Genomic DNA, 22,093 nt, shown 5'->3' with positions numbered 1-22,093 from the left:
GAGAGTTGAACAAGATGATCTGTATTTATGGTTGGAAGTAGAGGAAAAGAGGAGTGAATGAGCAACGAATAGGGTTTAGGGCTTTTGTTTTAGAGAAGCAGGGAAGAGAGGAGTGGATAAGTGACAAAGAGGGTTTAGCACTTTCATTTTAGGGAAGAGAGGGAAGTGAAGGAAGAGAAATTACAAAAATAAACCCACGCGAAAGAAAAAAGAGATAAAAAATTCAAGTTTACACCGCATCACCAGCCCACGTATGTTGTCGCTTACAGTCGCCCATATAAGGATGTGCAGGATACCAAAAATTTTATATATATATATACACGCACACATACACACCGATTTGATGCGACTAAAATATAATTTTTTAAATCTCTCTTATCTGCATACAATAACTCTCTTCTCTCTCCTTTGATTGCATGTAAGATGACACTAGCAAAACCAAGCCAGCACCATCCACCTTTGTGTTAGTTTTTACTTGGTGATGGTTTGTAGAAACCAACACCACTACAAACCAATACTATTTCGGTGGATGATGCTAGTTTAGTGTTGTCAACGTCATCAGCACCACCTTGGTGATGATTTTTAAATACAAGTACCAAGATAGTGCCCTTATGTTGATTTCTACAAATCAGCACCACCTTAGTACTAATTTTTACAAACCATATATATATATATATATATATATATATATATATATATATATATATATATATAAATATATATATATATATATATATATATCTATATATTTATATCTATATATATATATATATGCGTTCACCTGCGACTGCCAGAGTGGCAATCCTCACATGCTTCCCTCCTTGGAGGTGGCATAGTCGCCTATATATATACAAATTTAATATCTTGTCTGACTGGCTGTCTACGATTGTTAAGTGTGATTGAGTGACTAGAGACACCCAAAAGTGAGTCAGACACTCAGAAGTAAGTCAAGCGCCCGAAAGTGAGGTGAGACGCTCAAAATTGATCTGGACGCCTTGATTTCTCAGTGAGTCGTGGATGCCGTTGTGCACGGGTTGATACACAAGATAACATCTCTCTCTATATATAAGAATATTACCCACTCCTTACACCGCACACCTCGTGAATACCCAATGTAATTTTTTTTATTTAAAATTTTTTTAGACTTAATATTATTTCCTAATCCCCAAAACTGAAATCCTAAATGACTAAACTCATAGATTAAAAAAAATGGTACGCATTATGCACAAACACAGACGGTTGATCGAGACACACACTGCTGACCGGGTCATGCTAACCTACGGTGCGGACTTGGGAGTCAAGGCGCTCATAAGTGATCCGAGCTCCCCGACTCACTCAGGTTTGTAGCACATGCGCAAAAATCTGATTTACAAAATATATATATATATATATATCTCGTGGACCTAAGAGTAGGGACATTCAGAACTGATCTATGCATCCCAACTCTGACTCACTTGGAACACAACATATGAAATATATATATATATTGTGGACCTAAGAGTCGGGATGTTCAGAAGTGATCCATGCATCCCAACTCGGACTCACTTGCAACGCTCAAATTACTTCCGAATCTAGACAGCCCTGACTCACTCGGGTCCACAGCACAGGCACGGAATCCTGATTTACAGCATAGTTGGGGAGCATCGGACGTCCTCAACTCACATAGTCGTCCACACCCATTACACACAATAGATGTGCAACGTATACATAGTGCTCACGGAGTGTACAACGTAAACATGACAAATCACATACACCCATATATATATATATATATGACAGTAGACTTGGCATGAGAGACGGCAAGTATTTTCCAATGGAAGAAAATCGTCAAGCAATACCACATCTCACGTCTACTAAAGCCACGGAAGCAACAGATGACCAGTAGTTTGTCCTACAACCACACAAACAATGAGTATGGAAATATTGTGCTCGAGAACCTGACACATCAGGTGAAATAACTTGCCCCGTCAGATTGCTCACGCTAGTTCCTCCACGAAATTAACAGCCAGATCCCAGTAATGTGGAACTCCAGCGTCAAGAAATATCTTCCTAGCAGCAGCTTCACTTCTGCATTGGTGAACAAGAAACCTGTTGAAGCTAGGTTTAGCAGCACTGCCCTGCCAAACCAAAGCACAACTGTTGGCTGGGGCATTTGCATCCTCGGCCCCCTCTTCCTCATTGCCCACTGCAGCAGCCCAGTTGATCCTTCTTAGCATCAGCTTCCCGTACCTTTTTATCGATTTCCTACCTCCTTCCACAGCCACAACACTAATGCCATCTGATATCACAGCGCATCCGGTCAGCCTATTCTCCTGTGCATTCACATCGACTTTGAAACGTGTTTGTGGGTGTGAGAGGTCTTTGATCTTGTATACAGAAACAAAAGTCTCAAGTGAACTTGGATCATCAAAAAGCTTCTTCTCTTTCTTTTCGCGTCGTTCAGCAGGTGTCAGCTTGCGAGCAATGTTTCTGTCCACATGTGCTTGTTCACGCTCAGCAGCAGCACTACGAATTTCCATTTCAAGTTTTGTTGGGTCTTGAGTCGCTTCAGAACCAAGAACTTTCATTAGGTTACTCATCTTAACCTTAGGCTTGGGGGGCTCTAGGAGGCCTTGTCTGATCATCTCCTGCCGATCCCTCTCTTTCGCTAGACGCCTCTGGGTCCTAAGCTTCTTTTGCTCTTTCTTTGTCAGTTTGAGAGGCTGTGGTGGTGGAGGGGCTGGCTCTGCAGGAGGTTCAATTGGTCTAGGGTGCTCCACATAAATTGTAATTTTCTCTATATTAAGTTTTTGTTCCACATCATCATCATCATAAGATGCTCCAGGTAGTAAAGGTTTGTCCCTGGATGTAAATTAACATCAGTTAAGCGATTCGAAGGACTATAATGAACTGTTCTATATGAAGATGCTTTTCACAAGAATGTATAACATGATACAAACCCAACTTATAAGACTTTCCTCTAAACAGATCATAAATTAAAGCAACAACTTACCACCACTCAATTTCAGGTATTTCATCCTTCTGTTTCTCCTTCTTAATCCTCACTCCTACTGCTATCAGGTTTGGATTGCTCTCCGGCTCAGCTTTTGCCCTTGCAAGCTGGGTTTGCTTAATCCTTAACTCCTTAGCTTGTGCTTCTCCAAATTGACTCTGCGGAATAAAGCAGTGCATCCAGAGTAAAGTTGACTTTCATATAAAGAAAAAAAGCAAAGTAGTGTGACAAACCTTAAATTTCATTATCTCTGCTTGCTTTGACCATTTGCCTTCCTCCACAAACTGAAATGCCATCCTTTTGGGCCTCAACAGCTTAGTTTTATTTATTCCCATACTCTCATCAAAATGAGAAGTTGTTGCTGCAATGTTATCTAAATCTGGTTTTATTATTTGAAAAGCTTCTTTCTTTTGCTTGTTAATGTTGACCTACATAAGGATAACAAGAATTGTTTGTCCATCATTGGCGCACAGTTGTAGCATGTTTGAATCAAGAAAGTGAAGAGAGAGGAAAGTAAAAACTAAAACTACCTTAAGGGTGCTAAGATTTGTTGGCTTAGGCATGTTGATAATATTCCCATGTTCATCAATTTCTCTACCCTGTGCATCTAAGCGGAGAACAGGAGCCTTGGAAGGTTTCTGAGAAATAGCCATGTCGATGGGTAACTGCCCGGGAAACATATTAATAAGAGGTGCAAATTCTGGATCCTGGTGGAAACCCATCTTTGCAGCAAGTTCTTGTGCACGCTTTACTGCTTCAATATTGCGTATGTTTGACAGCCCAGGAAGGGCACCAGCCCCTCCCATTGCAGACAAATTCCCTGATGGTGCAACCTCTGGTGCACTTGGCATTGCCTGAACATGGGCTACAGACGAAGAAGCCAGAGAACCAGAGGGAGCATGTTGGAATGCACCTGCTGCAGAAAATTTAACTCCGGCTTTATCAGACAAAACTTGTGTGTTAACAGTGCTTGAGCTAACAACTCTGTTTAGCTGTAGAAGCAAAAGGAAGGTTACTTAGATTAATTGCTGAGAAGGAATGAAGAACAAGTTGATAACAATGATAAGTAAATCAACAAAGCACTCTAGTATAATTACCGCAGGGATTTTTTTCAGCTTCTCAGACAGCTCCTTCTGCATCTGAAGAGCTCTTTTAGCTTTTGCTAAAGCATCAAGAGACAAGCTGCCACTTTTGATAGCAACTGAAGTTGCTGAGCCATCTGTACTGGATTTTCCAGGAACCTCATCAGATCTAATACTAACTCCCTCATTTTCATTGGGGGTATTAAATGAAGATACCTTGGTGAGCAGGGGATAATGAGATGCATCAGAATTCGTAGAAACCATTGAATCCAAATAGAATGATTCCCTAGCAGCAGCCTGTATAACCCACAAAAAAGTTGATATGAAACCCTTATGCCATCAAAATTTATTGATTTCAAAAGACATAATAGACCAAAATTACGAGATAACAACTTATAAAATTTTTAAAATAATAGTAATAAGAAGAACATGATTTAATTACAAAAGGCTTTAGAAAGAAAAAGAAAAAAAACACTACATGATGCAATTTTCAGACAAAATATGATCATTAGAAAACCAAACAAGAGACTGAAGCCTAACTGTCAAATGCAAGAACTTAAGGGGGGAATTATTCATTGCAAGGAAATTGTACCAATAACAATTATGCCCTTATTGGTACGACTACATCTTCAAGCACAATAAATCAAGGAACTTTGAACTCCATACTAAAACTCAAAGCATGCTCATATAAAGTTTAGCTCACCTGACTGGGTATATCAGATGGCAATAGACCACAGGCACATGCTTCATCAAGGGCATGATCAAAGAGAATAATTGTGATCAAATATTGCCTGATTGCATGCTTATGAATTGTCATTAACATTTTAGTTTTTATTTCTTTAACTTATTCATATTATTTATACCCTCTACTTTACTTCAAAAACTGCTCAAGTATGTTAGTTATAAGCCACATGAGCAAATCAGAGAATTTGATCGAGATGAATCTTCTTTTAGAAAACAAGCAAATTAGGACACCTCATAAACAACAGGCTACACATGTCCCTACACTGAGCAAAATATCTGTAAAAGCAAAAGGGTAAATGTAGAAAAAGTAAAAGGTTTATCAATATTCTATAGCAGTGAAATTGATTGGTTATTCTTAGTTATAGTCGGAATGAAAATGTTTCACTCAAGATCTAGATTGTGCATTAATCATCAGTTTTTCTTACTTCTATCCTTTGAATTCAAAGAACACATCTTACCTCCTGATCACTCTCTGGATTCTCTTCCTTCAAATTATCTTTAGAAATTCGTTCATCCTTGATCTCTTTCTTATTAAGTAACTCGTATTGAAGCTTCACTTCCTTCTTTTCGGCTTTCATGGTATCAGTAAATTTTCTGCCCTCTTTTTGTTGTCTCTTTTTATCGTCGCCATCACTCAAAATTTCATCTTTCACCTTCCCATCCTGTTTTACCTCATCCTTGTCCTTGTAATTTTCTTCCCTCTTCCTACTCTTTGAGGATTTAGCGTCTCTCTTCTCCTCCTTGTGGTCCTCAAAACGACGCCTCTCCCGTTTGCCTTCCCTCTCCTCATCCAGGATCCTGGCTCTCTTCCCATTCTTCTCCAAATCCTCCTCGTCCCAATATTCCTTTCGCTTACTCGAGTGACGCCGCTCCTCGGACAACTCGCGGTCCGCAGAGTCGCGCGCCCGGCTCGACGATCGCTCGCGGTGTGGACCACGGTCCGCCTCAGTGTCGGAGGGAGTGAATTCCCTAGCGCGGTGGCGTCGATCATCCTCCTGATAGCGCTTCTCGTCTGAGTTTTTGCTGCTGCGGTGGTGATGCCGTTGCTTCCGGTCGCGGTCACGATGGTGATCCCCAGAGGATTCACGTTCGCGGGTGCGATCGTAATCCCTGGAGGATTTGCGGCTCCCTCGATCCCGCTCGGAGCCCCTCTCCATGGGATTAGGGTTTCGTCACAGATCGGGAAAACTGGATCCCAAACCCCTTATAAGCGTCTCCAGGATATGCACGTGTACATCACGCGATAGCTAAACATTGTTGAAGCTCAAATATGAAAATAATAAAAATTAAAATATTATTTCCTTTTATTATTCAATTTATATATATCTTTAAAATGGCATAATTAACAAAAATATCAGTCATTGGGACTAGTCATATGCTATTTCTAAACTGATCTGTCCGATCCATCTGAATAAATATATTTATAATAGATAATCCATCAGTTATGTTAATTATATATTAAAATAAATTTATCAATTAATTCATCAAAATTAAAATTTAATTCCTGATAGTTTATCTATTAATTTGTTAAAATTAAAATTCAATGATAGCTTTATTTTATAATATAATTTACAGAATTACATTAATTTATCATATTTATATAATGTATATTTAAAAATATATATCATAAACATTTTTCTTTTTTTTAAATCCCTTTAAAAACTTAATATTATTATAAAAAAAATTATCTATTTTTCATCACTTCCTCTCCTTTTCTTTCGCCCCCTTTTTGGTCGCAGTTCCAGGCGGAGCAGCACCGTGAGAGGAGAGGAGGGTGGGCGACGTGCGTCCCTCTCTCTCGATCTCGGGATTCTCCGGATTGCTCGGCTAACATGCTGGAAAGCGTTTCCGAGGGCGTCAACAGATTCGCACCGCCTCCTCCGAGGTACTGTTGTTGCCGCGTTCGATCGATCGAGAAACTTCCACCAGCTGTTCGTTCGTTTGTGCTTCTCTTTGCCCACTAGGTGTTTCCAAGCATGCGTTGTTGATCCTTTTGCCTCCTTGCAGGAACCGGCCTCTCAATCGGCGCAAATCTGGCGGTATCGCATCTTTCTAACCTTTATTTTTTCGAGTAATTGTCGGGTTGGCACTTTGCTTTTTCTTTTTTTAATGAGTGATATATGTTACTTAGGTGGCGTTTGGTTTATGGGTTTGGGAATGAGGGAATGGATTCATTCCCAAAACTTGTGTTTGGTTAATGGGAATGGAATCAAGATTTTGGAATGAAACCCAAAAATTTGGGTATGGATGAAACTCATCCCCTCCCTTGGGTTTTGATGGAATAGGATTGTGAATTAAGTTTAGACAAAAATACCCTTAGTATATTTGTTCAATTTTTTTTTATTTCACAAACTCTCTCTCATCATATTTTCTCTCTCCTTATTTTATCATCACATTTTCTCTCTCTCTCTCTCTCAAGATACTTTCTCTCTCCTCATTCTCTCTCTATATTCTATCCCATCATATACTCTCTCTCCTTATTTTCTCTCTCTTCATTCTCTTCTATCACACTTTCTCTCCCATTACACACTTTCTATTTATTTTTTCATCATACTTTCTCTCTCATCGTACTTTCTCTCTCATCATACTCTCTCTCCTCATTTTCTCTCATCATATTTTCTCTCTCTTTATTCTCTCTCATCACACACTCTCTCTTTATTTTTTCTAATCACACTTTTTCTCTAAGCACACTTTCTCTCTCATCATATTTTCTCTCTCCTAGTCTCGCATTTTCTCTCATCACACTTTCTCTCTCTTCATTTTTTCCCATCATTCTTTTCTCTCAACCCACTTTCTCTCTCATCATACTTTCTCTCTCCTCACTTTTTCATTTTCTCTCATAATACTTTCTCTCTCTTCATTTTTTCCATCACTCTTTCTCTCTCAGCATATTTTCTCTCTCCTCAGTCTCTCATTTTCTCTAATCATACTTTCTCTCTCTTCATTTTTTCCATCACTCTTTCTCTCTCAACCCACTTTCTCTCTCATCATACTTCCTCTCTCCTCACTCTTTCATTTTCTCTCATAATACTTTCTCTCTCTTCATTTTTTCCCATCACTCTTTCTCTCTCATCATACTTTCTCTCTAATCATACTTTTTCTCTTCTCAATCTCTCCTATCATGCACTCTCTCCTCATTTTCTCTGATCATACTCTCTTTCTCTTCATTTTTTCCTAATACACTTTCTCTCTCATCATTTTCTCTCATCATATGTTTCTCTCACATTCAACTTTCTCTCTCATCTAATTTTTTCTCTTATTTTCCTATAAGGGTAAAAAAGGAAATTTAGGTTCATTCCGATTGAAAATATTTAACTAACCAAACATCATTTTTAACAATGATACCCAAGCTCATACCCATTTCCATTCCATAATACTATGATACTCATTCTCATTCCGATTCCTAGGAGAGAACCAAACGCCCCCTTAGATTCCAAGAGCAAAACTAAAGGGATGTTGCTGTGCATTTACACATGTTCCAATATTTTAATTCGTATTGCACTCGGAAACAGGGTGGTGGTTTTTCGTTGCTTGTCAATTTCTTTGTGGAATGACAATTGGTTGCTGCAATGTTCCTTGCTCCTTTTGTTAAGCTTGTGTTATAGTTTTTTTTTTCTAGAAGAAATATTTTCTCATTCGTAAAGAAAGAATACAAAAAGATAGTTTTACTCTTTGGAAGCATGCCTGCTCATTTGGATTAATTTAAACTCCTTTCATCCCATCTGTAAAGTTTGTTATGGTACTTGATCTGTGTATCTGAGCAGCTCAATACTTGCTTAACATATTGAAAAATTAATTTGGATGAAATGGCTCAAACTAGTCTTCTTCTATTTTCCAGTAGTTCCCAAATAGTATTGTCATTATTTACTTTTTCACATTAGTAAATTGAGTCAACAATAGAAAACCGATAACATTTGTCACATTTCTGTTATTTTTGGTTCCTTAGGTGATTCTTGTTCCACTCAGCAAGCAAAAACCGATACTCATAGTCTGAGAAATGGTTATGTTATCTGTCAACATGTTGATTTATTTTAATGCTTTTGCCTGAATCTGAGGGAACTGAGTTTGATCTGTATCCAACCTGTTCTGATGGCTAATTAACTGCTCTCTACTTGTGCAGATAGATATGATAAACCTAATTACTCATATGGCCTTGACGGGGAAAAGAGTCAAGCGTCTTATTCGAAAAACTTTACTACAGTAGAACGAGGAGAGATTCCTCACAGTAACATTGCAAAAGTGAACACTCATTCTAAGTTAATACCTTTAGAGGGGTGTTCATCCAGTGAGGCTGTGCAATTTCTAGCTGAGCGTAAGTATGCATTTGCATTTTGTGGCCTGTTTGAAATTATAGCTCTTTAATCATACTTTACTTCTTGTATATAAGCATATAATTTGTATTGACCATCCAAGCACAATTGGCTTGAACACATCAAAGTTACTTATTAGAACCTAAATATCCTTTATCTAGCTATTCAATATGAACATAGATCTTAAATACTTTCTGTGCTTCAATGGTATTTCTTTCTTTTTTTAGTTTACCCTGATTGATGATGTTTAGGTAAAACTCCACTTTTGTTTCTTTCGTTGTTGAAAAATTTAAAATCTGCTCCCTATTAAGATCGTTTTATGAATGTTGATATTGAATTTGCTCAAAAACTAGTTTGCATATTCTCTCCAGCTTCCTTGTACGTCTTGTTCTTTGATCTATTTGATGTTTTCTAGCTAGTCTTCTCTGTGCCACTATTTAACTTACCTACAAGACAACTGTAGAATATAATATAAAATTGTACTTCAAGAATGCTCCTTAAAACTGGTCATGTGTGGATGCCATCTTTTAATTGTGCTCCATGCTTAAAGGAGAAAAGTTACCCATCAACTAGTCAAAGTCCAAACAGTGCCCTAAAATAATTGGACCCAAGTTATTATTAATAGCTCACTTCTCTAGGCTTATAACTTCTTATTAACCTACATCTCACTGTGCAAAACTAAATTGGGGTGTCATAGGAGGGCAAGAATGGCAATCAAATAGGCATTCTATTATTTAAAATGTGGGAAAAGGAATGAGCATAGATTGATAATAAATAGGTGTAATGGAAATAATCAAGTCTCATGATTTGGTTACAATAGGGAGGTGTGGGTTTTAGGTTGGTATCCTGATAGCCAATAAGTTAAGCTTTAGGTAGAATTAAAAGACACAATCTATTCTCTTATCCCTGTCATCCTCTTGCTTACATATTCTCCCCTAAAATTACTTTGTTGACATGCCATTTTGTGATCACAATCACCTCTTCCAATTATGAAATGTATTGGTTTATTTTGAACATATTCATATCATTTAAACCTATTTTCTTTAATTTTACCGTCACTGGTTATACATCATGCGTGTTGCTCATGAGCCTGTCGTACTAATCCTTCACATAAATCTCAAGTTCTCTTCAATTCTTTAATTTTACCATCACTTGGTATACATCACACATGTCGCTCATGAGCCACTATTAGAGCTTGACAATATGCATCTTATGAAGCTCTGAAAATGGTTAGCAACATGTCTATGTCTTTTTAATCTCTTTAATTATGTAAATTAGTGAACAATTGATTCAACTTCTCTAATTATGAAAGATTTTGGACTTATTTGAACAATCTTCATATCATTTATTTTATTTTCTTTTTTACACATCCTTTGTTGGGGATCATACACCCAGTTCCTTATGAATAATAACATGTTTTAGAAATTTGTTTCTGATGGTATTCAACCTGCACACATCAATCTAGTTCTCAATATTTTGATGCATACGAATATTTTTGTATGCATTATTTCAATTTTGCATTCTTCATTCTTCAAACGAATTATTTCATTAAATGAAATAATTCCAGATTGAGGGTTCTTATCTACAATCTGGATCAGTGCCAATTAGAGCCATTTTCCTCTGAAAATTAGTGCGGCATCACAGGGGCAAGTCCCAAGATGTGCTTATTCAACTGAGATTTTTGTGCATAACCTATCTTTTTTGAACCAAAGTTCTGTTCTTGGCACATGTTTTTCTTTTTTTTTTTAAAAAATTTATTTCCTCACTAATATTTTTCTTGACAAATTTTCCATTTTGTCTACTTTTTCAGCGGAGGTATTTCAGCCATATTTTGCTGGCTGTTTAAACTCTTCTTATTTTGTGGATTCTTTGTCATGAAAGAATATTTGATCTATCCATTGATATCCATGACAAGTGACTGCGGTCAAAATTATTTTCTGTTCTTTGCAGGTTGGGCAGCAGCTGTGCATCTATTGGATGACCCATCAACTGATGTACACGGTGAGTCATATACACTTTGTTTCCATGATTAGTTTAGTTATTATTTTCTATGGTAGCGTACCTGCTCATGAAGGGAACTACATGAACAAGAATCCACCTACTTTGGATTTTTGTTTGGATTATATTTAGATTCTTATCAGTTGGCCTGATTCAATTTTGATTGTAAAATTGCTTAACCCATGATCTAGTTCTGTCATTTCATCATTTGCTCAAATGAACTCCTGAAACATGATTTAGAGAATGACTTTCTTTTCTTTATGCAAATAGTTAGTAAATCATAAAACAGAGAAAAAAGCAGCAGCATGGTATTTTATTGCCCGGTGGGATCACACTCGAAGTATTAATTTCTTGCTATACGGTGCAACTCTCATGGTCTCTTTCAGTTATGTTTATCCTATTGCCTTTTTACCATAGTTCTTTAACGATGCATATTCTTTCTCCTCAAAAAATCATATGGCGGGCCTCTTATTGTAAGGTTTCTTCGTTTGTCATGTTGCTTGGCTTCTCTAACAGATGCTATAAGCTACCACTTCTTTATTATGCTGTCACTACTATGTTCATTGATTGTCTCACTGATATAAGTGCATGTCTACCACCTCGACTAGATATCATATGCACCATGCCTACTAAAATGTTCTTCATTTCTGTTTTTGTTTATACAATGTTGGTTATTCTGTCACACTTATCCAGGATCTATCCACCAAACAGTAGATACTGATAGTCCATCTTAAATAAACACATAGCTCAACAAAGTTAACTCTATTAGACAAATAAGGACCTTTAATGACTAACATAACTGGTGTAATAAAATAAATAATAACCTTAGAAATTTATCGATAAATAAGAAGAAGAATTCACCTACTTGAATGGGTATGGATATGAAAAAAGAATGAATAAAGATCTCTTTCTTTTTTATTTGAAGATAACAATTATATTCAGTTCTTTCACTCCTGTTCTCTTTCAGAATAGGGTATTTTTGAAAAATAAATAAAGGATGCATTCTTTCTGAATAGTTAGAGGAGCATTACCTAAGCACCTGTGGCAAATAAGGAATGCAAATCTCGGGAATGGAAGAAGTAAACTTGTTCAAACCGAAATGGTGGGAAACTGGCCTTATGACTGATTGGATCGGCTTAAGAAAAAATGGAAACATCAATATAGCAAAGGAATGGGTGTTTCAATTGCACACAAAAGACAGATCTCTACCAGATCATCCATGAAATTGGAGAGAAAACAAGTTGGCAGCAATAATGTACACAAATACATGCTTCATGTGCAGCTGTGGATAACCCAATCACATAATTTACTACTTAACTAAGATAACCTATCAGACTGTGAATGCTATATACAAAGATCAAAACTTACAGCAAGAAGCCTTGAGTTCCAACTATTCAGTTACCGATATCCAGTATTCTGTTTTTCTCTCTAAAATGTGGTACTAAAAAAAATGAATTTCCCCCAGACAAAGAGGTGAATGAACTAGTAGGCTTGTGCACAGATTATTTCACTTGCTTCTCCTTCTCCACATTCAACTGATAGTTATAGTAGAAAGTTCATTAGATGCAAAATATAAGCTTATCTTTCATTACTTTGAGTAGTAAATTCTCAGCGATGAAACTCAAAACATCATATCCGAGAAACCTATCTAACGTATCTTCATCCACAATGAACTTTCAGTGATGAACCCAAGTCTTAAATTTGATGATGCAGTTGTACCCTAATGCTAGTATTACGTTTGATTCTTTTACAGAAAGGCCAGTTGTGTACTCTGGAGCCAGTGGATCATCCTGGGTTCACTCCAAGCTTCCCCATCAGGCATGAAAATTAAGCGATTATTTCGCTTCAACCTGAAACTTCATATTTTATTTCTGATGCATTTGAATTTTTTCTGCACATTATACACAGAACGACTTTCTTGGGGACTTACAGCGCAAAATCCAGAAAGCTGATAGCGATGCAGGATTGGCCACCAGCGTCAATTGATGAGCGCAACTTGTGACGGTTTAATGTTTGGACAACCACCTCATCTGTATGGTGTTGTGTGGCATACAACTTGTAGAAATATGTTATATTTCTGGTACCTATTTGCTGGTTGTATTTTAATGCCTGTAATCAGTAACTAAATAGAGCTATCAAATGAGCTGGGTCTGTTTGTATTTTAGTGCTAGAAATGATTAACCAAATAGAGGTGTCAAATAAGCTGTGTCTGACCTGATAGGGAATAAGTTGTCCGTAGTATGATCCATCCAAAGATGGGTTGTGCGGTGCCCCGGTGCTGACCCATCAATATGTGAGTAACAAAATGGAGCTATCATATGAGTCGGGGTCTTGGTGTATTTTAGTGCTAGAAATGAGTAATCAAATAGAGGCTTCATATAAACTGGATCTGGCCAGGCATGTAATGAATTGTGCCTAGTATTATCTATCCAAAGATGGGTTGTGTTACGCCGAAGGATGGCACCATCAGTGGGTGAGTAGTCAAATATACTAGAAATGAGTAACCAAATAGAGGTGTCAAATAAGACAAACTCTGTTTGGGTCTGCACAAGCGCAATCTTTAAAGAGTTGGGTTGCGCCTAAGCCGGCATGCCTCTGGATGGACTGAGGTGGTTACAGGCTGTGGGTGGCGCATGCATGGACACTGCCGGACTGCTTATTTTATAAAAGTGATGAGTTTTTTCTGTGGACTTATTGCTTGGTCGATGCACCTACTGGCCGTTGAGATATACGGCAGAGAAACACGTTCGTCGGTTGGATACTGATTTTTGCTTACAGAAATTTTTGAAGAGATGCCATGTACCTTGGACTTTATTGTGGTTCATATTCCAATTCTGAATGTGACATTGTCATCAAAATTATCACTTCTATTACGAGACTATTCGCCAGTTCTTAATTTTGTTAATGCCTAGATTATTATAGCCCATGGTACCGAGATTCAATTCATGTATTATTTTTAAAATAAAATACTAAACTTTTAGGATAACTAGACCACCATCCAAACATAAAACCAAAAAGCAGTAACTCAACATGCCTATGATCAAGATGGTCTTATATGTGCCCCTCTGAGCATGGTGCAATGGTAAAGAGTTCAACGTCCTCTTGAATGGGTTTAGTGGTTAACGCATGAAGTATTATCATAATAAGGTATGGGGTTTGAATCTTGACAAATCCGAGGTAAATATCTCCGTTATGTGCTAATTACTATTTCAAAGGCTAGTAGTCATCCATAATTTACCTCTTCCGTGTTGACCTTGAGACTGATTGACGACGGCGCTGGGGGCGAATGCATTCGTCTTTTGCCACAATGATAAAGAGTTCAACATATTACACAAGTACCCGCAATTTAAATCTCAATGATAGCGCATTGCATTGTGGAACATAAAGTGTTATATGTTTTTTTTATATATAAAAGAAAAAAAGATTGTGTGCCACAAATTGGTCCACAAGAATGCATTAGCTGACAGAATACACTGCATATTAATGAAAAATACTGACCTAGAAATACATTGTTTATTGCATCTTTTATGTCAAATAATAATAATAACAAGTACACAAAAATTCCAGCAGATTTTGTATTATATCAACTTCATGGAATGTGCTGATACATCGTCATATGCACATGGCTAGCAATTACAACATAAAAAGACTATTAAGTTATACACGAAAGCTACTAATTTGGTTAGCAAGACAGATCGTCCCAGAAGCAAGTTCTTATGCTACTGTTAATTAGGGGAGAAGTTGCACAGCATGATCGTGTGCTAGTTTTCAAAGTAGAAATTGCCAGCAAGATGTTGTACAGCTTGATTGCAATCAGGATTCCAGCTTTCGACCACCCCCATTTTCATTTGGTTGTCACAAGAGGATGCTTGATGTAAGAATTCTCTCGAGAATGACTTTGCCTATCATTCCCAAAGGTTGGTTATGGCAGATACCAAACTCAGCATGACAATATGCAAAATCTTATGAGAATGAAATTTTTGGTCTTCCAATTCGACAATCACTGAGCTACAAAACCTTTTATCTGCAATGACACATTTGCTTGTCAGTAACAACCAAAAAGTGTCGATAACAATGTAAATGATGTGGTGACTAGTGCCAGGAACATGCCACTAGTAACCAACTGTGCATTGCTGAGACGTTTTTATCTGAATACAAGTCTTATTATATTTGCAGTTTAACCCTCAAGACTCTTCCTCAAGCTAATTTAAAACCATTTAACTAATATACTCAATTCTAAATCCTCACAACTTAGTGAGGTTCTCCTGAAAGCTTGCCAAAAAAAAAGGTGAGGATCTCCTTTGACGGTACCTTTTAAAAAAAAAAAATTACAATCAATCTCAATAGTTCATCCACTTGTACAATACTAGAAACAATGTAAATGACAACGTATTTATCATAATAGTTTGGTTATTGTTCCTGCTCTCAACCTAGCCTCCTAGCCATAATAGTTTGGTTATTGTTCTTCCAAAATATCAAGTCATCTTCAAGGCCATAATACTAGAGATAAAAGCAACATATCATGAGAACAATTAAACATTAAAAAAATAGAAATAAAAGATATGAGTTCCTTTCTTTAGAGCAATAGGAAGATCGGAGATAGAATCCGGAATGGTAGATAGAATTGGAAAAGCAATAGTCTCAACGAGTGACTGTGATAACGTCTAACGTTTTACCTTTGTTGTAGGTCCTAAGTGGAAAGTTCTAATGTTGCAACCTCTGTAGAAAAGAATGTTGAAATAGGAACAAAAATAGAGTAGGATCAGAAGAAATTAAAAAAAAACTATACAAAAAGTCACTTCTGCAAAAATAATGGCACATGGAACATAGTATAGTAGCATTGATACCTCTTATATGTAAAAGAAACCTAGAAAGATGGACTTTACAAATTTGGGAGATAATTTGTGTCTACATGGAGACAAGACTGAACAAGTACACCTCAAAACATGAGATGGAAACCAAAAGCATGCAATGGAAAACAATTATGAAGGCAATTTGACCATAAAGAGCAAAACAAGATATGTGATTTCCAAGTAACATGCAATGAGACATCGTCCTAAACCTTAAGAACTTCTATGTAAAGTAATAGTGTAGGACTTGTCCCTATTCTTAACTAAATGTCTATTTTCCCTTTCAACAACACCATTTTGTTGACATGTATGAGAACATAAAGATTGATGAATAATACCTTAGCTAGAGATAAGAAACAAAAGATGAGATATTCCTTGGCATAGCCACTTCTCAAGGCTTTAATAGATATTCCAAATTGACTCCTACTTTCATAAAAGGAAGATAATGAAAGAGTTCATAATGTTTATTCGATTAGAGAAGTGGTAACATTATTGAATACACCAAATATTAGAATGTACCCAGGAAAAGGGTGCATAAGCATGTTTATGAGTTACTGGGAGGAAAGAAGGATTGAACATGTTTTTCTAATTACAAGATGACATAGCAGAGAGAAAACAATGATGTCAATGCAAGAGAGAAAAGAGGCATTGGCATCATAGTCACCAGGGAGATTACTAGAGTTATTTATCTCTGAGATAGTTCCTTTTTAGTTTTTACATTGATTATAGATTACCATCATTATTGTTCTTTTATGCTCCACAAGTATCAAAACTAGAATCCAGAAAGTAAAAACCCAAGAGCATACCTGAGTCTCAAGTAACTCTCATATCTACCCGGCCCTTCTACCAGAAGGTACTTTTGGTGCATGGTCATCCTGTAAAATGTGGATCAAAGTAAATAAGAGCTTGATCAATTAGTTCATAAAACACGAGATCTTCATTTCAGTTATCCCACCAACATTATCTGGTTATTAAATTTAAATTTATTCCCATGATTCAGTTATAACATGTTGGATAGTTCATTTGGACTAAATACTTGAACTCACTTGTTTGTGAATACTGGGCACATCTTAAGAAAAAAAATTGATCTCTTACCAACTTTAATCATCAAAAACTCGCTGTTTGTGAACAGTGGGCAGATCTTAAAAGGTTGTATGTATGCAGATACCTTTCATATGTTTCTGTAATATAACTGCTCAAGAATACTTCTTTGGTAAGTAAGCATTGATTACTTAAAGTACCATAATCGTTGGGGTATAAAACAGAAACACTAATTTTTGGAGAATTGAGCAAGGCTACTTTCATATTTCCCACCACTGAGCTTACATAAAAGTAGTGATTGAATACTTTGATGAAAGAACTACACTGTTACATACTAACAACTGTGTAGGAACAACTTTAAATTGAAGCATTTCAGTGACATATGCTTTGATTAAATACACACTTGAGCAAACTAAAAGCATCATACAATTCTTGGCTTCCTTAACCCTTGATATCGTCTAGATTAGTCACTTTAGCGCATTAGTTTAATGATAATTAATCTTCCATCTAAGCATTCAACATATTGATTCTTAAGCACCAAAGCACATAGGTTTATTGATAATTAATCTTCCAAGTAAGGATTCTGTAAAAGTACCAAGAGATGCATGATTATAAAAATAGCCAAAGCTAACAACATGACTTGTATGTCTTATATCTTATTTCATCCAGAAATAATACAAGTCTATCCAAATACTGTTGAATAATTCTCCAGTGTCAGAATAAATGATTCATGGGCAGCAGATATGAATTCCTATTTTAGAGGTAAAATAACCGTGAAACAGATATGTACTTGAAGTATTTGTTGATAAATCCACTGCATCCTTGACTGACTTCCTATTGTTTGCGGATCATATTGACCCTGCAATTCACAAAACTAGAATAAAGCACTCCAATTTCTAAATCAAGAACAAAATGGCCATAAAAAAGATGTTACAGCTAGAAAAGTCAATGAGAGATAAAAGACAACTAAAAGTGCATACAAGTTTGTGATCTGATTTGTACGACTTTTTCAAAATCAACAAAGCAAAATTGTAACAAATTTTAGAATCAGCAGAAAAATAAAATAGTAACAAACCTGCAACAGATTGTGTGTTTGTGTCCTTGGCTGACTGTCAATGTGATGCTCGTGATTTATGTGCATGCCAAAATGACTGCCAAATGACAAGTCACCTGTGGTGATGTCTTCCTAATTAAGGTACCAAAATCCAAATATTAGATAAGAAAGATATAGAAATCATGAGCCTAAAGGATGTAAATGCATGGAATAAAAAAATATACTACAGACCATCAAATCAATTCGCTGTGCATTAAGGTGAGTAGCAGTTGCACCCGATTGAAGGATACTAGCTTCGCTACCAATCAATGATGATCTCAAAAAATCCTGCTCATGGTTACATAGCCATTTAGAATGCACATAGAAGTACGATCACAATTGCTTGATATAAATAAAGTTACCTGTTCCTTGTTGGGCCGAGCTAAAGTTTCGATATCAGACTCCTTTAGCTTTTTCGGTGGCCGGCCTCGGCGTTTGACATGCAAAGAACCCGAATTCTTACTAACGCCAGAGGTTCCAATCTGTGCTAATAAAAGATTTTGGACATTGCCATTAGCCTGAGTTTCAAAAGATAGAAGTCTGGGCTGCCTCTCTCTACAAATAACATCATCTAAAAGCGACTTCTCAACCTCTTTTAATAACTTCAAAGCAACTTGGTACCTATCATCTGATATGAATCCTAACTCAGCTAGATGAAGACAGCGCATAGTCAAATAATCATAGCGGGCCACAGGATTATCAACCTGCATGTCATTCAAGGAGCGGGAGCGTTCAAAAGCACTTAGTCGCTTGTAATCCTTTTTCCAGCGACTAAGAATGTAAGGAGATGAAATCTCAAAGATCTGCTGGAACTTAAATACAGACAAAGCATGTCTACACAAAATGCCACAGAACTCAAAAGAACCACAAATGCATTGAACCTCAAGTTTATCTGCATTATAAAGAACCTCATGATCCTTATTTTCTGTGGGTTTACCATCTTCAATGAACGAGCACTCCTTGACTTGAAAATTAATGACTGGCCCATCTATCCGGATTGCCAAAACATCACAATACATTGTAGCTTTTAGCTCCTCCTGGAATTTCCTAAACATATTAAAAGTGTACACTTTTGATATCTGTTCTTCCATGTAAAATTTTGATATCAAAAGTGGAGTCTTGTGAGATTCTGAATCTGCTTCTGCCTCCTTTTTGTATTTACTCTGCAGTATCACCTCATACTTACTAAAGAATTGCTTTAGGGAAGTCTTTGGATAGACATATCCATTAAGATAATTGTTTATAGTTTCACCACGTTGGTACATGGACATTCCAGCCCAAAATGTGTGTTTTAGAAAAGCTGGCACCCAATTGTGTCTGTTTTCATATAGTAAAGTAAGCCATTCATTACTTTCAAGCCCATTATCCACAATCATCTTCATCCAAGATTTTTCAAAATCTTCTATCTTCAAGGAATCATATGCTGATTTTTTTAATGCTTTCTTAATTTCTTTGTATTCAGGAAGCCCTTTCAATTTCTTTGGAACTTCACTTAGAATACTGGACAAGCACCAACGATATCTAGTGTCAGGAAACACATCTAGGACAGCGCTTTGAATGGCCTTGGAATAGTCTGTGACAATAGCATTTGGGCAGCAATCTAACATACAGGTTAAAAATGCTTTGCATAACCATGTATAACTCTGGATAGTTTCAGAAGAAATCAAACCACATCCCAGCAACACTAACTGGCCATGATGATTCATACCCACAAACAAAACAAGAGGCAAATCATACTTTTCAGTCAAGAAGGTTGTATCAATGGAAATGACATCCCCGAAATACTGATATGACATCTTACTCCTACCATCAGCCCAGAACAAATTTCTCAAGCAACCATGATCATCTAAATCAACCAAATAAAAGAAGTTTGGATCTTTATTCTGCATATTTGCAAAGAATTGATAAATAGCCTCGTCATCCCCCTTAGTGAGCTTCAATCTCCCTATTTTAGCAGGATCTCCAGATTCTATCCCATCAGATTGAGAACTCCCTTGCACATTTGCTTGTCCTGTAGATTCTTGTTTCCTTGAGCCAGCCATTTTCTTGTAACAATTCAAAAACCGTGCTGTTGAAGGATTGACTGGATGGTTGTGTTCATTATTAACCTCCACCAAATGAAGCATCCCGTCCCCTGAAGCTTTCGCAACAATCTTAGCTTGGCAATCTGTTTTGGCAGATTGTCTGGCTTTATAGCAAGGATCAGTTTTTCCCTTGCCCACCTTAGAGCAAGCAATTATTACCCGTCTACACTGCCCCGAAGTTGCAAATGATGACTTCTGCACAGCCACTCCAAAGCCAACAGTCATAGCATATGCTTTATAAAAATTACAAACTTCCTCCCTAGTTCTAAAGGTCATCCCTAGCCTAGGTGTTAGATCATCCTCTTGAACTACTTTAGTATCCGTATCAAACGCATTATGCTCCATTTTCTCATTATCAGCAGCATTGTCCTTGACACTGAATACCTCCTTGTTCTCAAATGAATCATTCATGCAGTCACTTCCCATGCCCTGCCAAAGCAGAAGGAAATCACTCAAGTCTATCATACCCATCCAATGAAGGAAACATTTATATGAAAGAGTTCAAGTTTGTACCGACCTTCAGTGGCTCTCCAACTTCAAGTTCTTTTCCATTCATCTCAGGATCACCATCATCCACAGGCACTTCCACAGTAATGTCATTTGACAAGACCTGCAAAACAATTATATGATTGTCCTAATAGATATACAAGCCTACTGTGCTCGATACAAAGCACAGTATTAACTATAATAATTCACTGCAAGCATCAAGATTCACAGAAAGAAAAAAAAAAAAAAACTGACATTAATTTGACAGTTGTATTTGATGTAGCAACATTATTACTGTAAAAGGTGCAAGAAAAACTAACTTCATGTAATCAGTAACTTTCCCAGGACATTCCCTAAAGCTTCTCGGTAAACCTAATTGATTATAAGCAATTCTAGAATAATTCAAATCCTCACATAACCATGCATATTCAAACAATCAGCGTCCATCAAATTACAAATTTTGGAGAGAAAAAATAATTACCGGTAAATAGATCAATTGGTCAACAATTGCATCATGCATACACGGAAAATACATCAACTATTAAGCAAACTTAGAGAAAAGTCGAACTAAGTATCAGTTTAACGTAACCCTAAAAATGCCTTCAATTGGTTATTCATAAGAAAGTAACAATTATTGTGTAATCATCACGCAGGAAGTTGATCAAACAAAGATTTACTTCGGCGTCCGTATGCTCCATGAAGCCAATCTCCGCCGCGCCCGCTGGATCTCGATTAGCGATTGAGATGCGTGAAGCTCAACGAGGATCCGACGGCAAGGAAGCTCCAAGGAGTCGAGATGCGAGCAATCGGAGACGGGAGTCCGGCGACTAGAAGGCGGAAAGGGAGATCGGAAAGGGAGGGAAGAAGGAGGAGGGTTTCTGGTTCAAAGGCGAGAGAAAGAGAGAGAGAGAGAGAGAGAGAGAGGAGAACGGAGTGTTTCGGGTGATTAGCTGCGGCCAGATGCGCCCCGTGGAGACGAGACCCACGTCGGTACCTCTATAAAGGACCCGAAGGGCCCACGACGGGCGAGGTCCGGAATGGATCGTGAGGTGCCGGGCTTTGGATTGGGTCCGCCCAGGTTAACCGAAGGAGGGCTGAGCAAATTATGAACCGCCGCATCGTGACAAATCTGGTAAATTTCGGCGCGTGTTGATCTTTTTTTGAACCAACGTTATCCAATTGGGAGCTAAAATAATCATATATCGTATTTTAAATCGATTATAAATAAACCGGATAATGTAAAAATAAAATTATAAAATTTCACCTCTACGAAGAAACAATAATTGACATAAAAATACATTAATGGAGAATATTACAGTTATTAGTTTCCCCGCAAATAAATGAAAGTGTATTTTAGAAAAAAAAAAAACAAGCATTAAAAAAAATATGATTTCAAAAAAACACAACACCCCT

At 37.1% G+C, this 22,093-nt stretch overlaps 3 protein-coding genes across 5 annotated transcripts; 1 reads left to right on the top strand and 2 right to left on the bottom strand.

The window, feature by feature from the left end:
• Positions 1 to 1,784: 1,784 nt before the first annotated feature.
• Positions 1,785 to 6,020, bottom strand: LOC122045302 (protein RDM16-like). Of its 3 annotated transcripts, XM_042605462.1 has the most exons (7): positions 5,277 to 5,978; positions 4,291 to 4,371; positions 4,090 to 4,216; positions 3,523 to 3,984; positions 3,226 to 3,420; positions 2,993 to 3,150; positions 1,785 to 2,841 (listed from the first exon to the last, which is right to left on the bottom strand). In XM_042605462.1, exons 2-7 carry the CDS (start codon positions 4,317 to 4,319, stop codon positions 1,977 to 1,979), a joined length of 1,836 nt encoding a protein of 611 aa, XP_042461396.1. In that variant the 5' UTR covers positions 4,320 to 4,371; positions 5,277 to 5,978; the 3' UTR covers positions 1,785 to 1,976. The 3 variants fall into 3 exon arrangements, with proteins under 3 accessions (XP_042461396.1, XP_042461395.1, XP_042461397.1); XM_042605461.1 differs by having other exon boundaries at positions 4,090 to 4,371; positions 5,277 to 6,020; XM_042605463.1 differs by lacking the exon at positions 5,277 to 5,978 and having other exon boundaries at positions 4,090 to 4,211; positions 4,291 to 4,370.
• A 490-nt stretch (positions 6,021 to 6,510) lies between these two features.
• On the top strand, positions 6,511 to 13,290 carry LOC122045301. Its single transcript, XM_042605460.1, has 6 exons — positions 6,511 to 6,703; positions 6,826 to 6,857; positions 8,939 to 9,130; positions 11,079 to 11,129; positions 12,880 to 12,944; positions 13,035 to 13,290. Exons 1-6 carry the CDS (start codon positions 6,651 to 6,653, stop codon positions 13,110 to 13,112), a joined length of 471 nt encoding a protein of 156 aa, XP_042461394.1. The 5' UTR covers positions 6,511 to 6,650; the 3' UTR covers positions 13,113 to 13,290.
• A 1,387-nt stretch (positions 13,291 to 14,677) lies between these two features.
• On the bottom strand, positions 14,678 to 21,649 carry LOC122045300 (protein FAR1-RELATED SEQUENCE 6-like). The gene is made up of 8 exons (XM_042605459.1): positions 21,358 to 21,649; positions 20,712 to 20,804; positions 18,473 to 20,623; positions 18,303 to 18,398; positions 18,093 to 18,203; positions 17,808 to 17,876; positions 16,783 to 16,851; positions 14,678 to 15,150 (listed from the first exon to the last, which is right to left on the bottom strand). The coding sequence occupies exons 1-7, from the start codon at positions 21,376 to 21,378 to the stop codon at positions 16,807 to 16,809; spliced, it is 2,586 nt and encodes an 861-aa protein (XP_042461393.1). The 5' UTR covers positions 21,379 to 21,649; the 3' UTR covers positions 14,678 to 15,150; positions 16,783 to 16,806.
• Positions 21,650 to 22,093: the final 444 nt, after the last annotated feature.

This window comes from Zingiber officinale, chromosome 2B (genome assembly GCF_018446385.1).
Source record: "Zingiber officinale cultivar Zhangliang chromosome 2B, Zo_v1.1, whole genome shotgun sequence".
NCBI classification, from domain to species: domain Eukaryota; kingdom Viridiplantae; phylum Streptophyta; class Magnoliopsida; order Zingiberales; family Zingiberaceae; genus Zingiber; species Zingiber officinale.
This window is presented reverse-complemented; position numbering and strand designations above follow the sequence as displayed.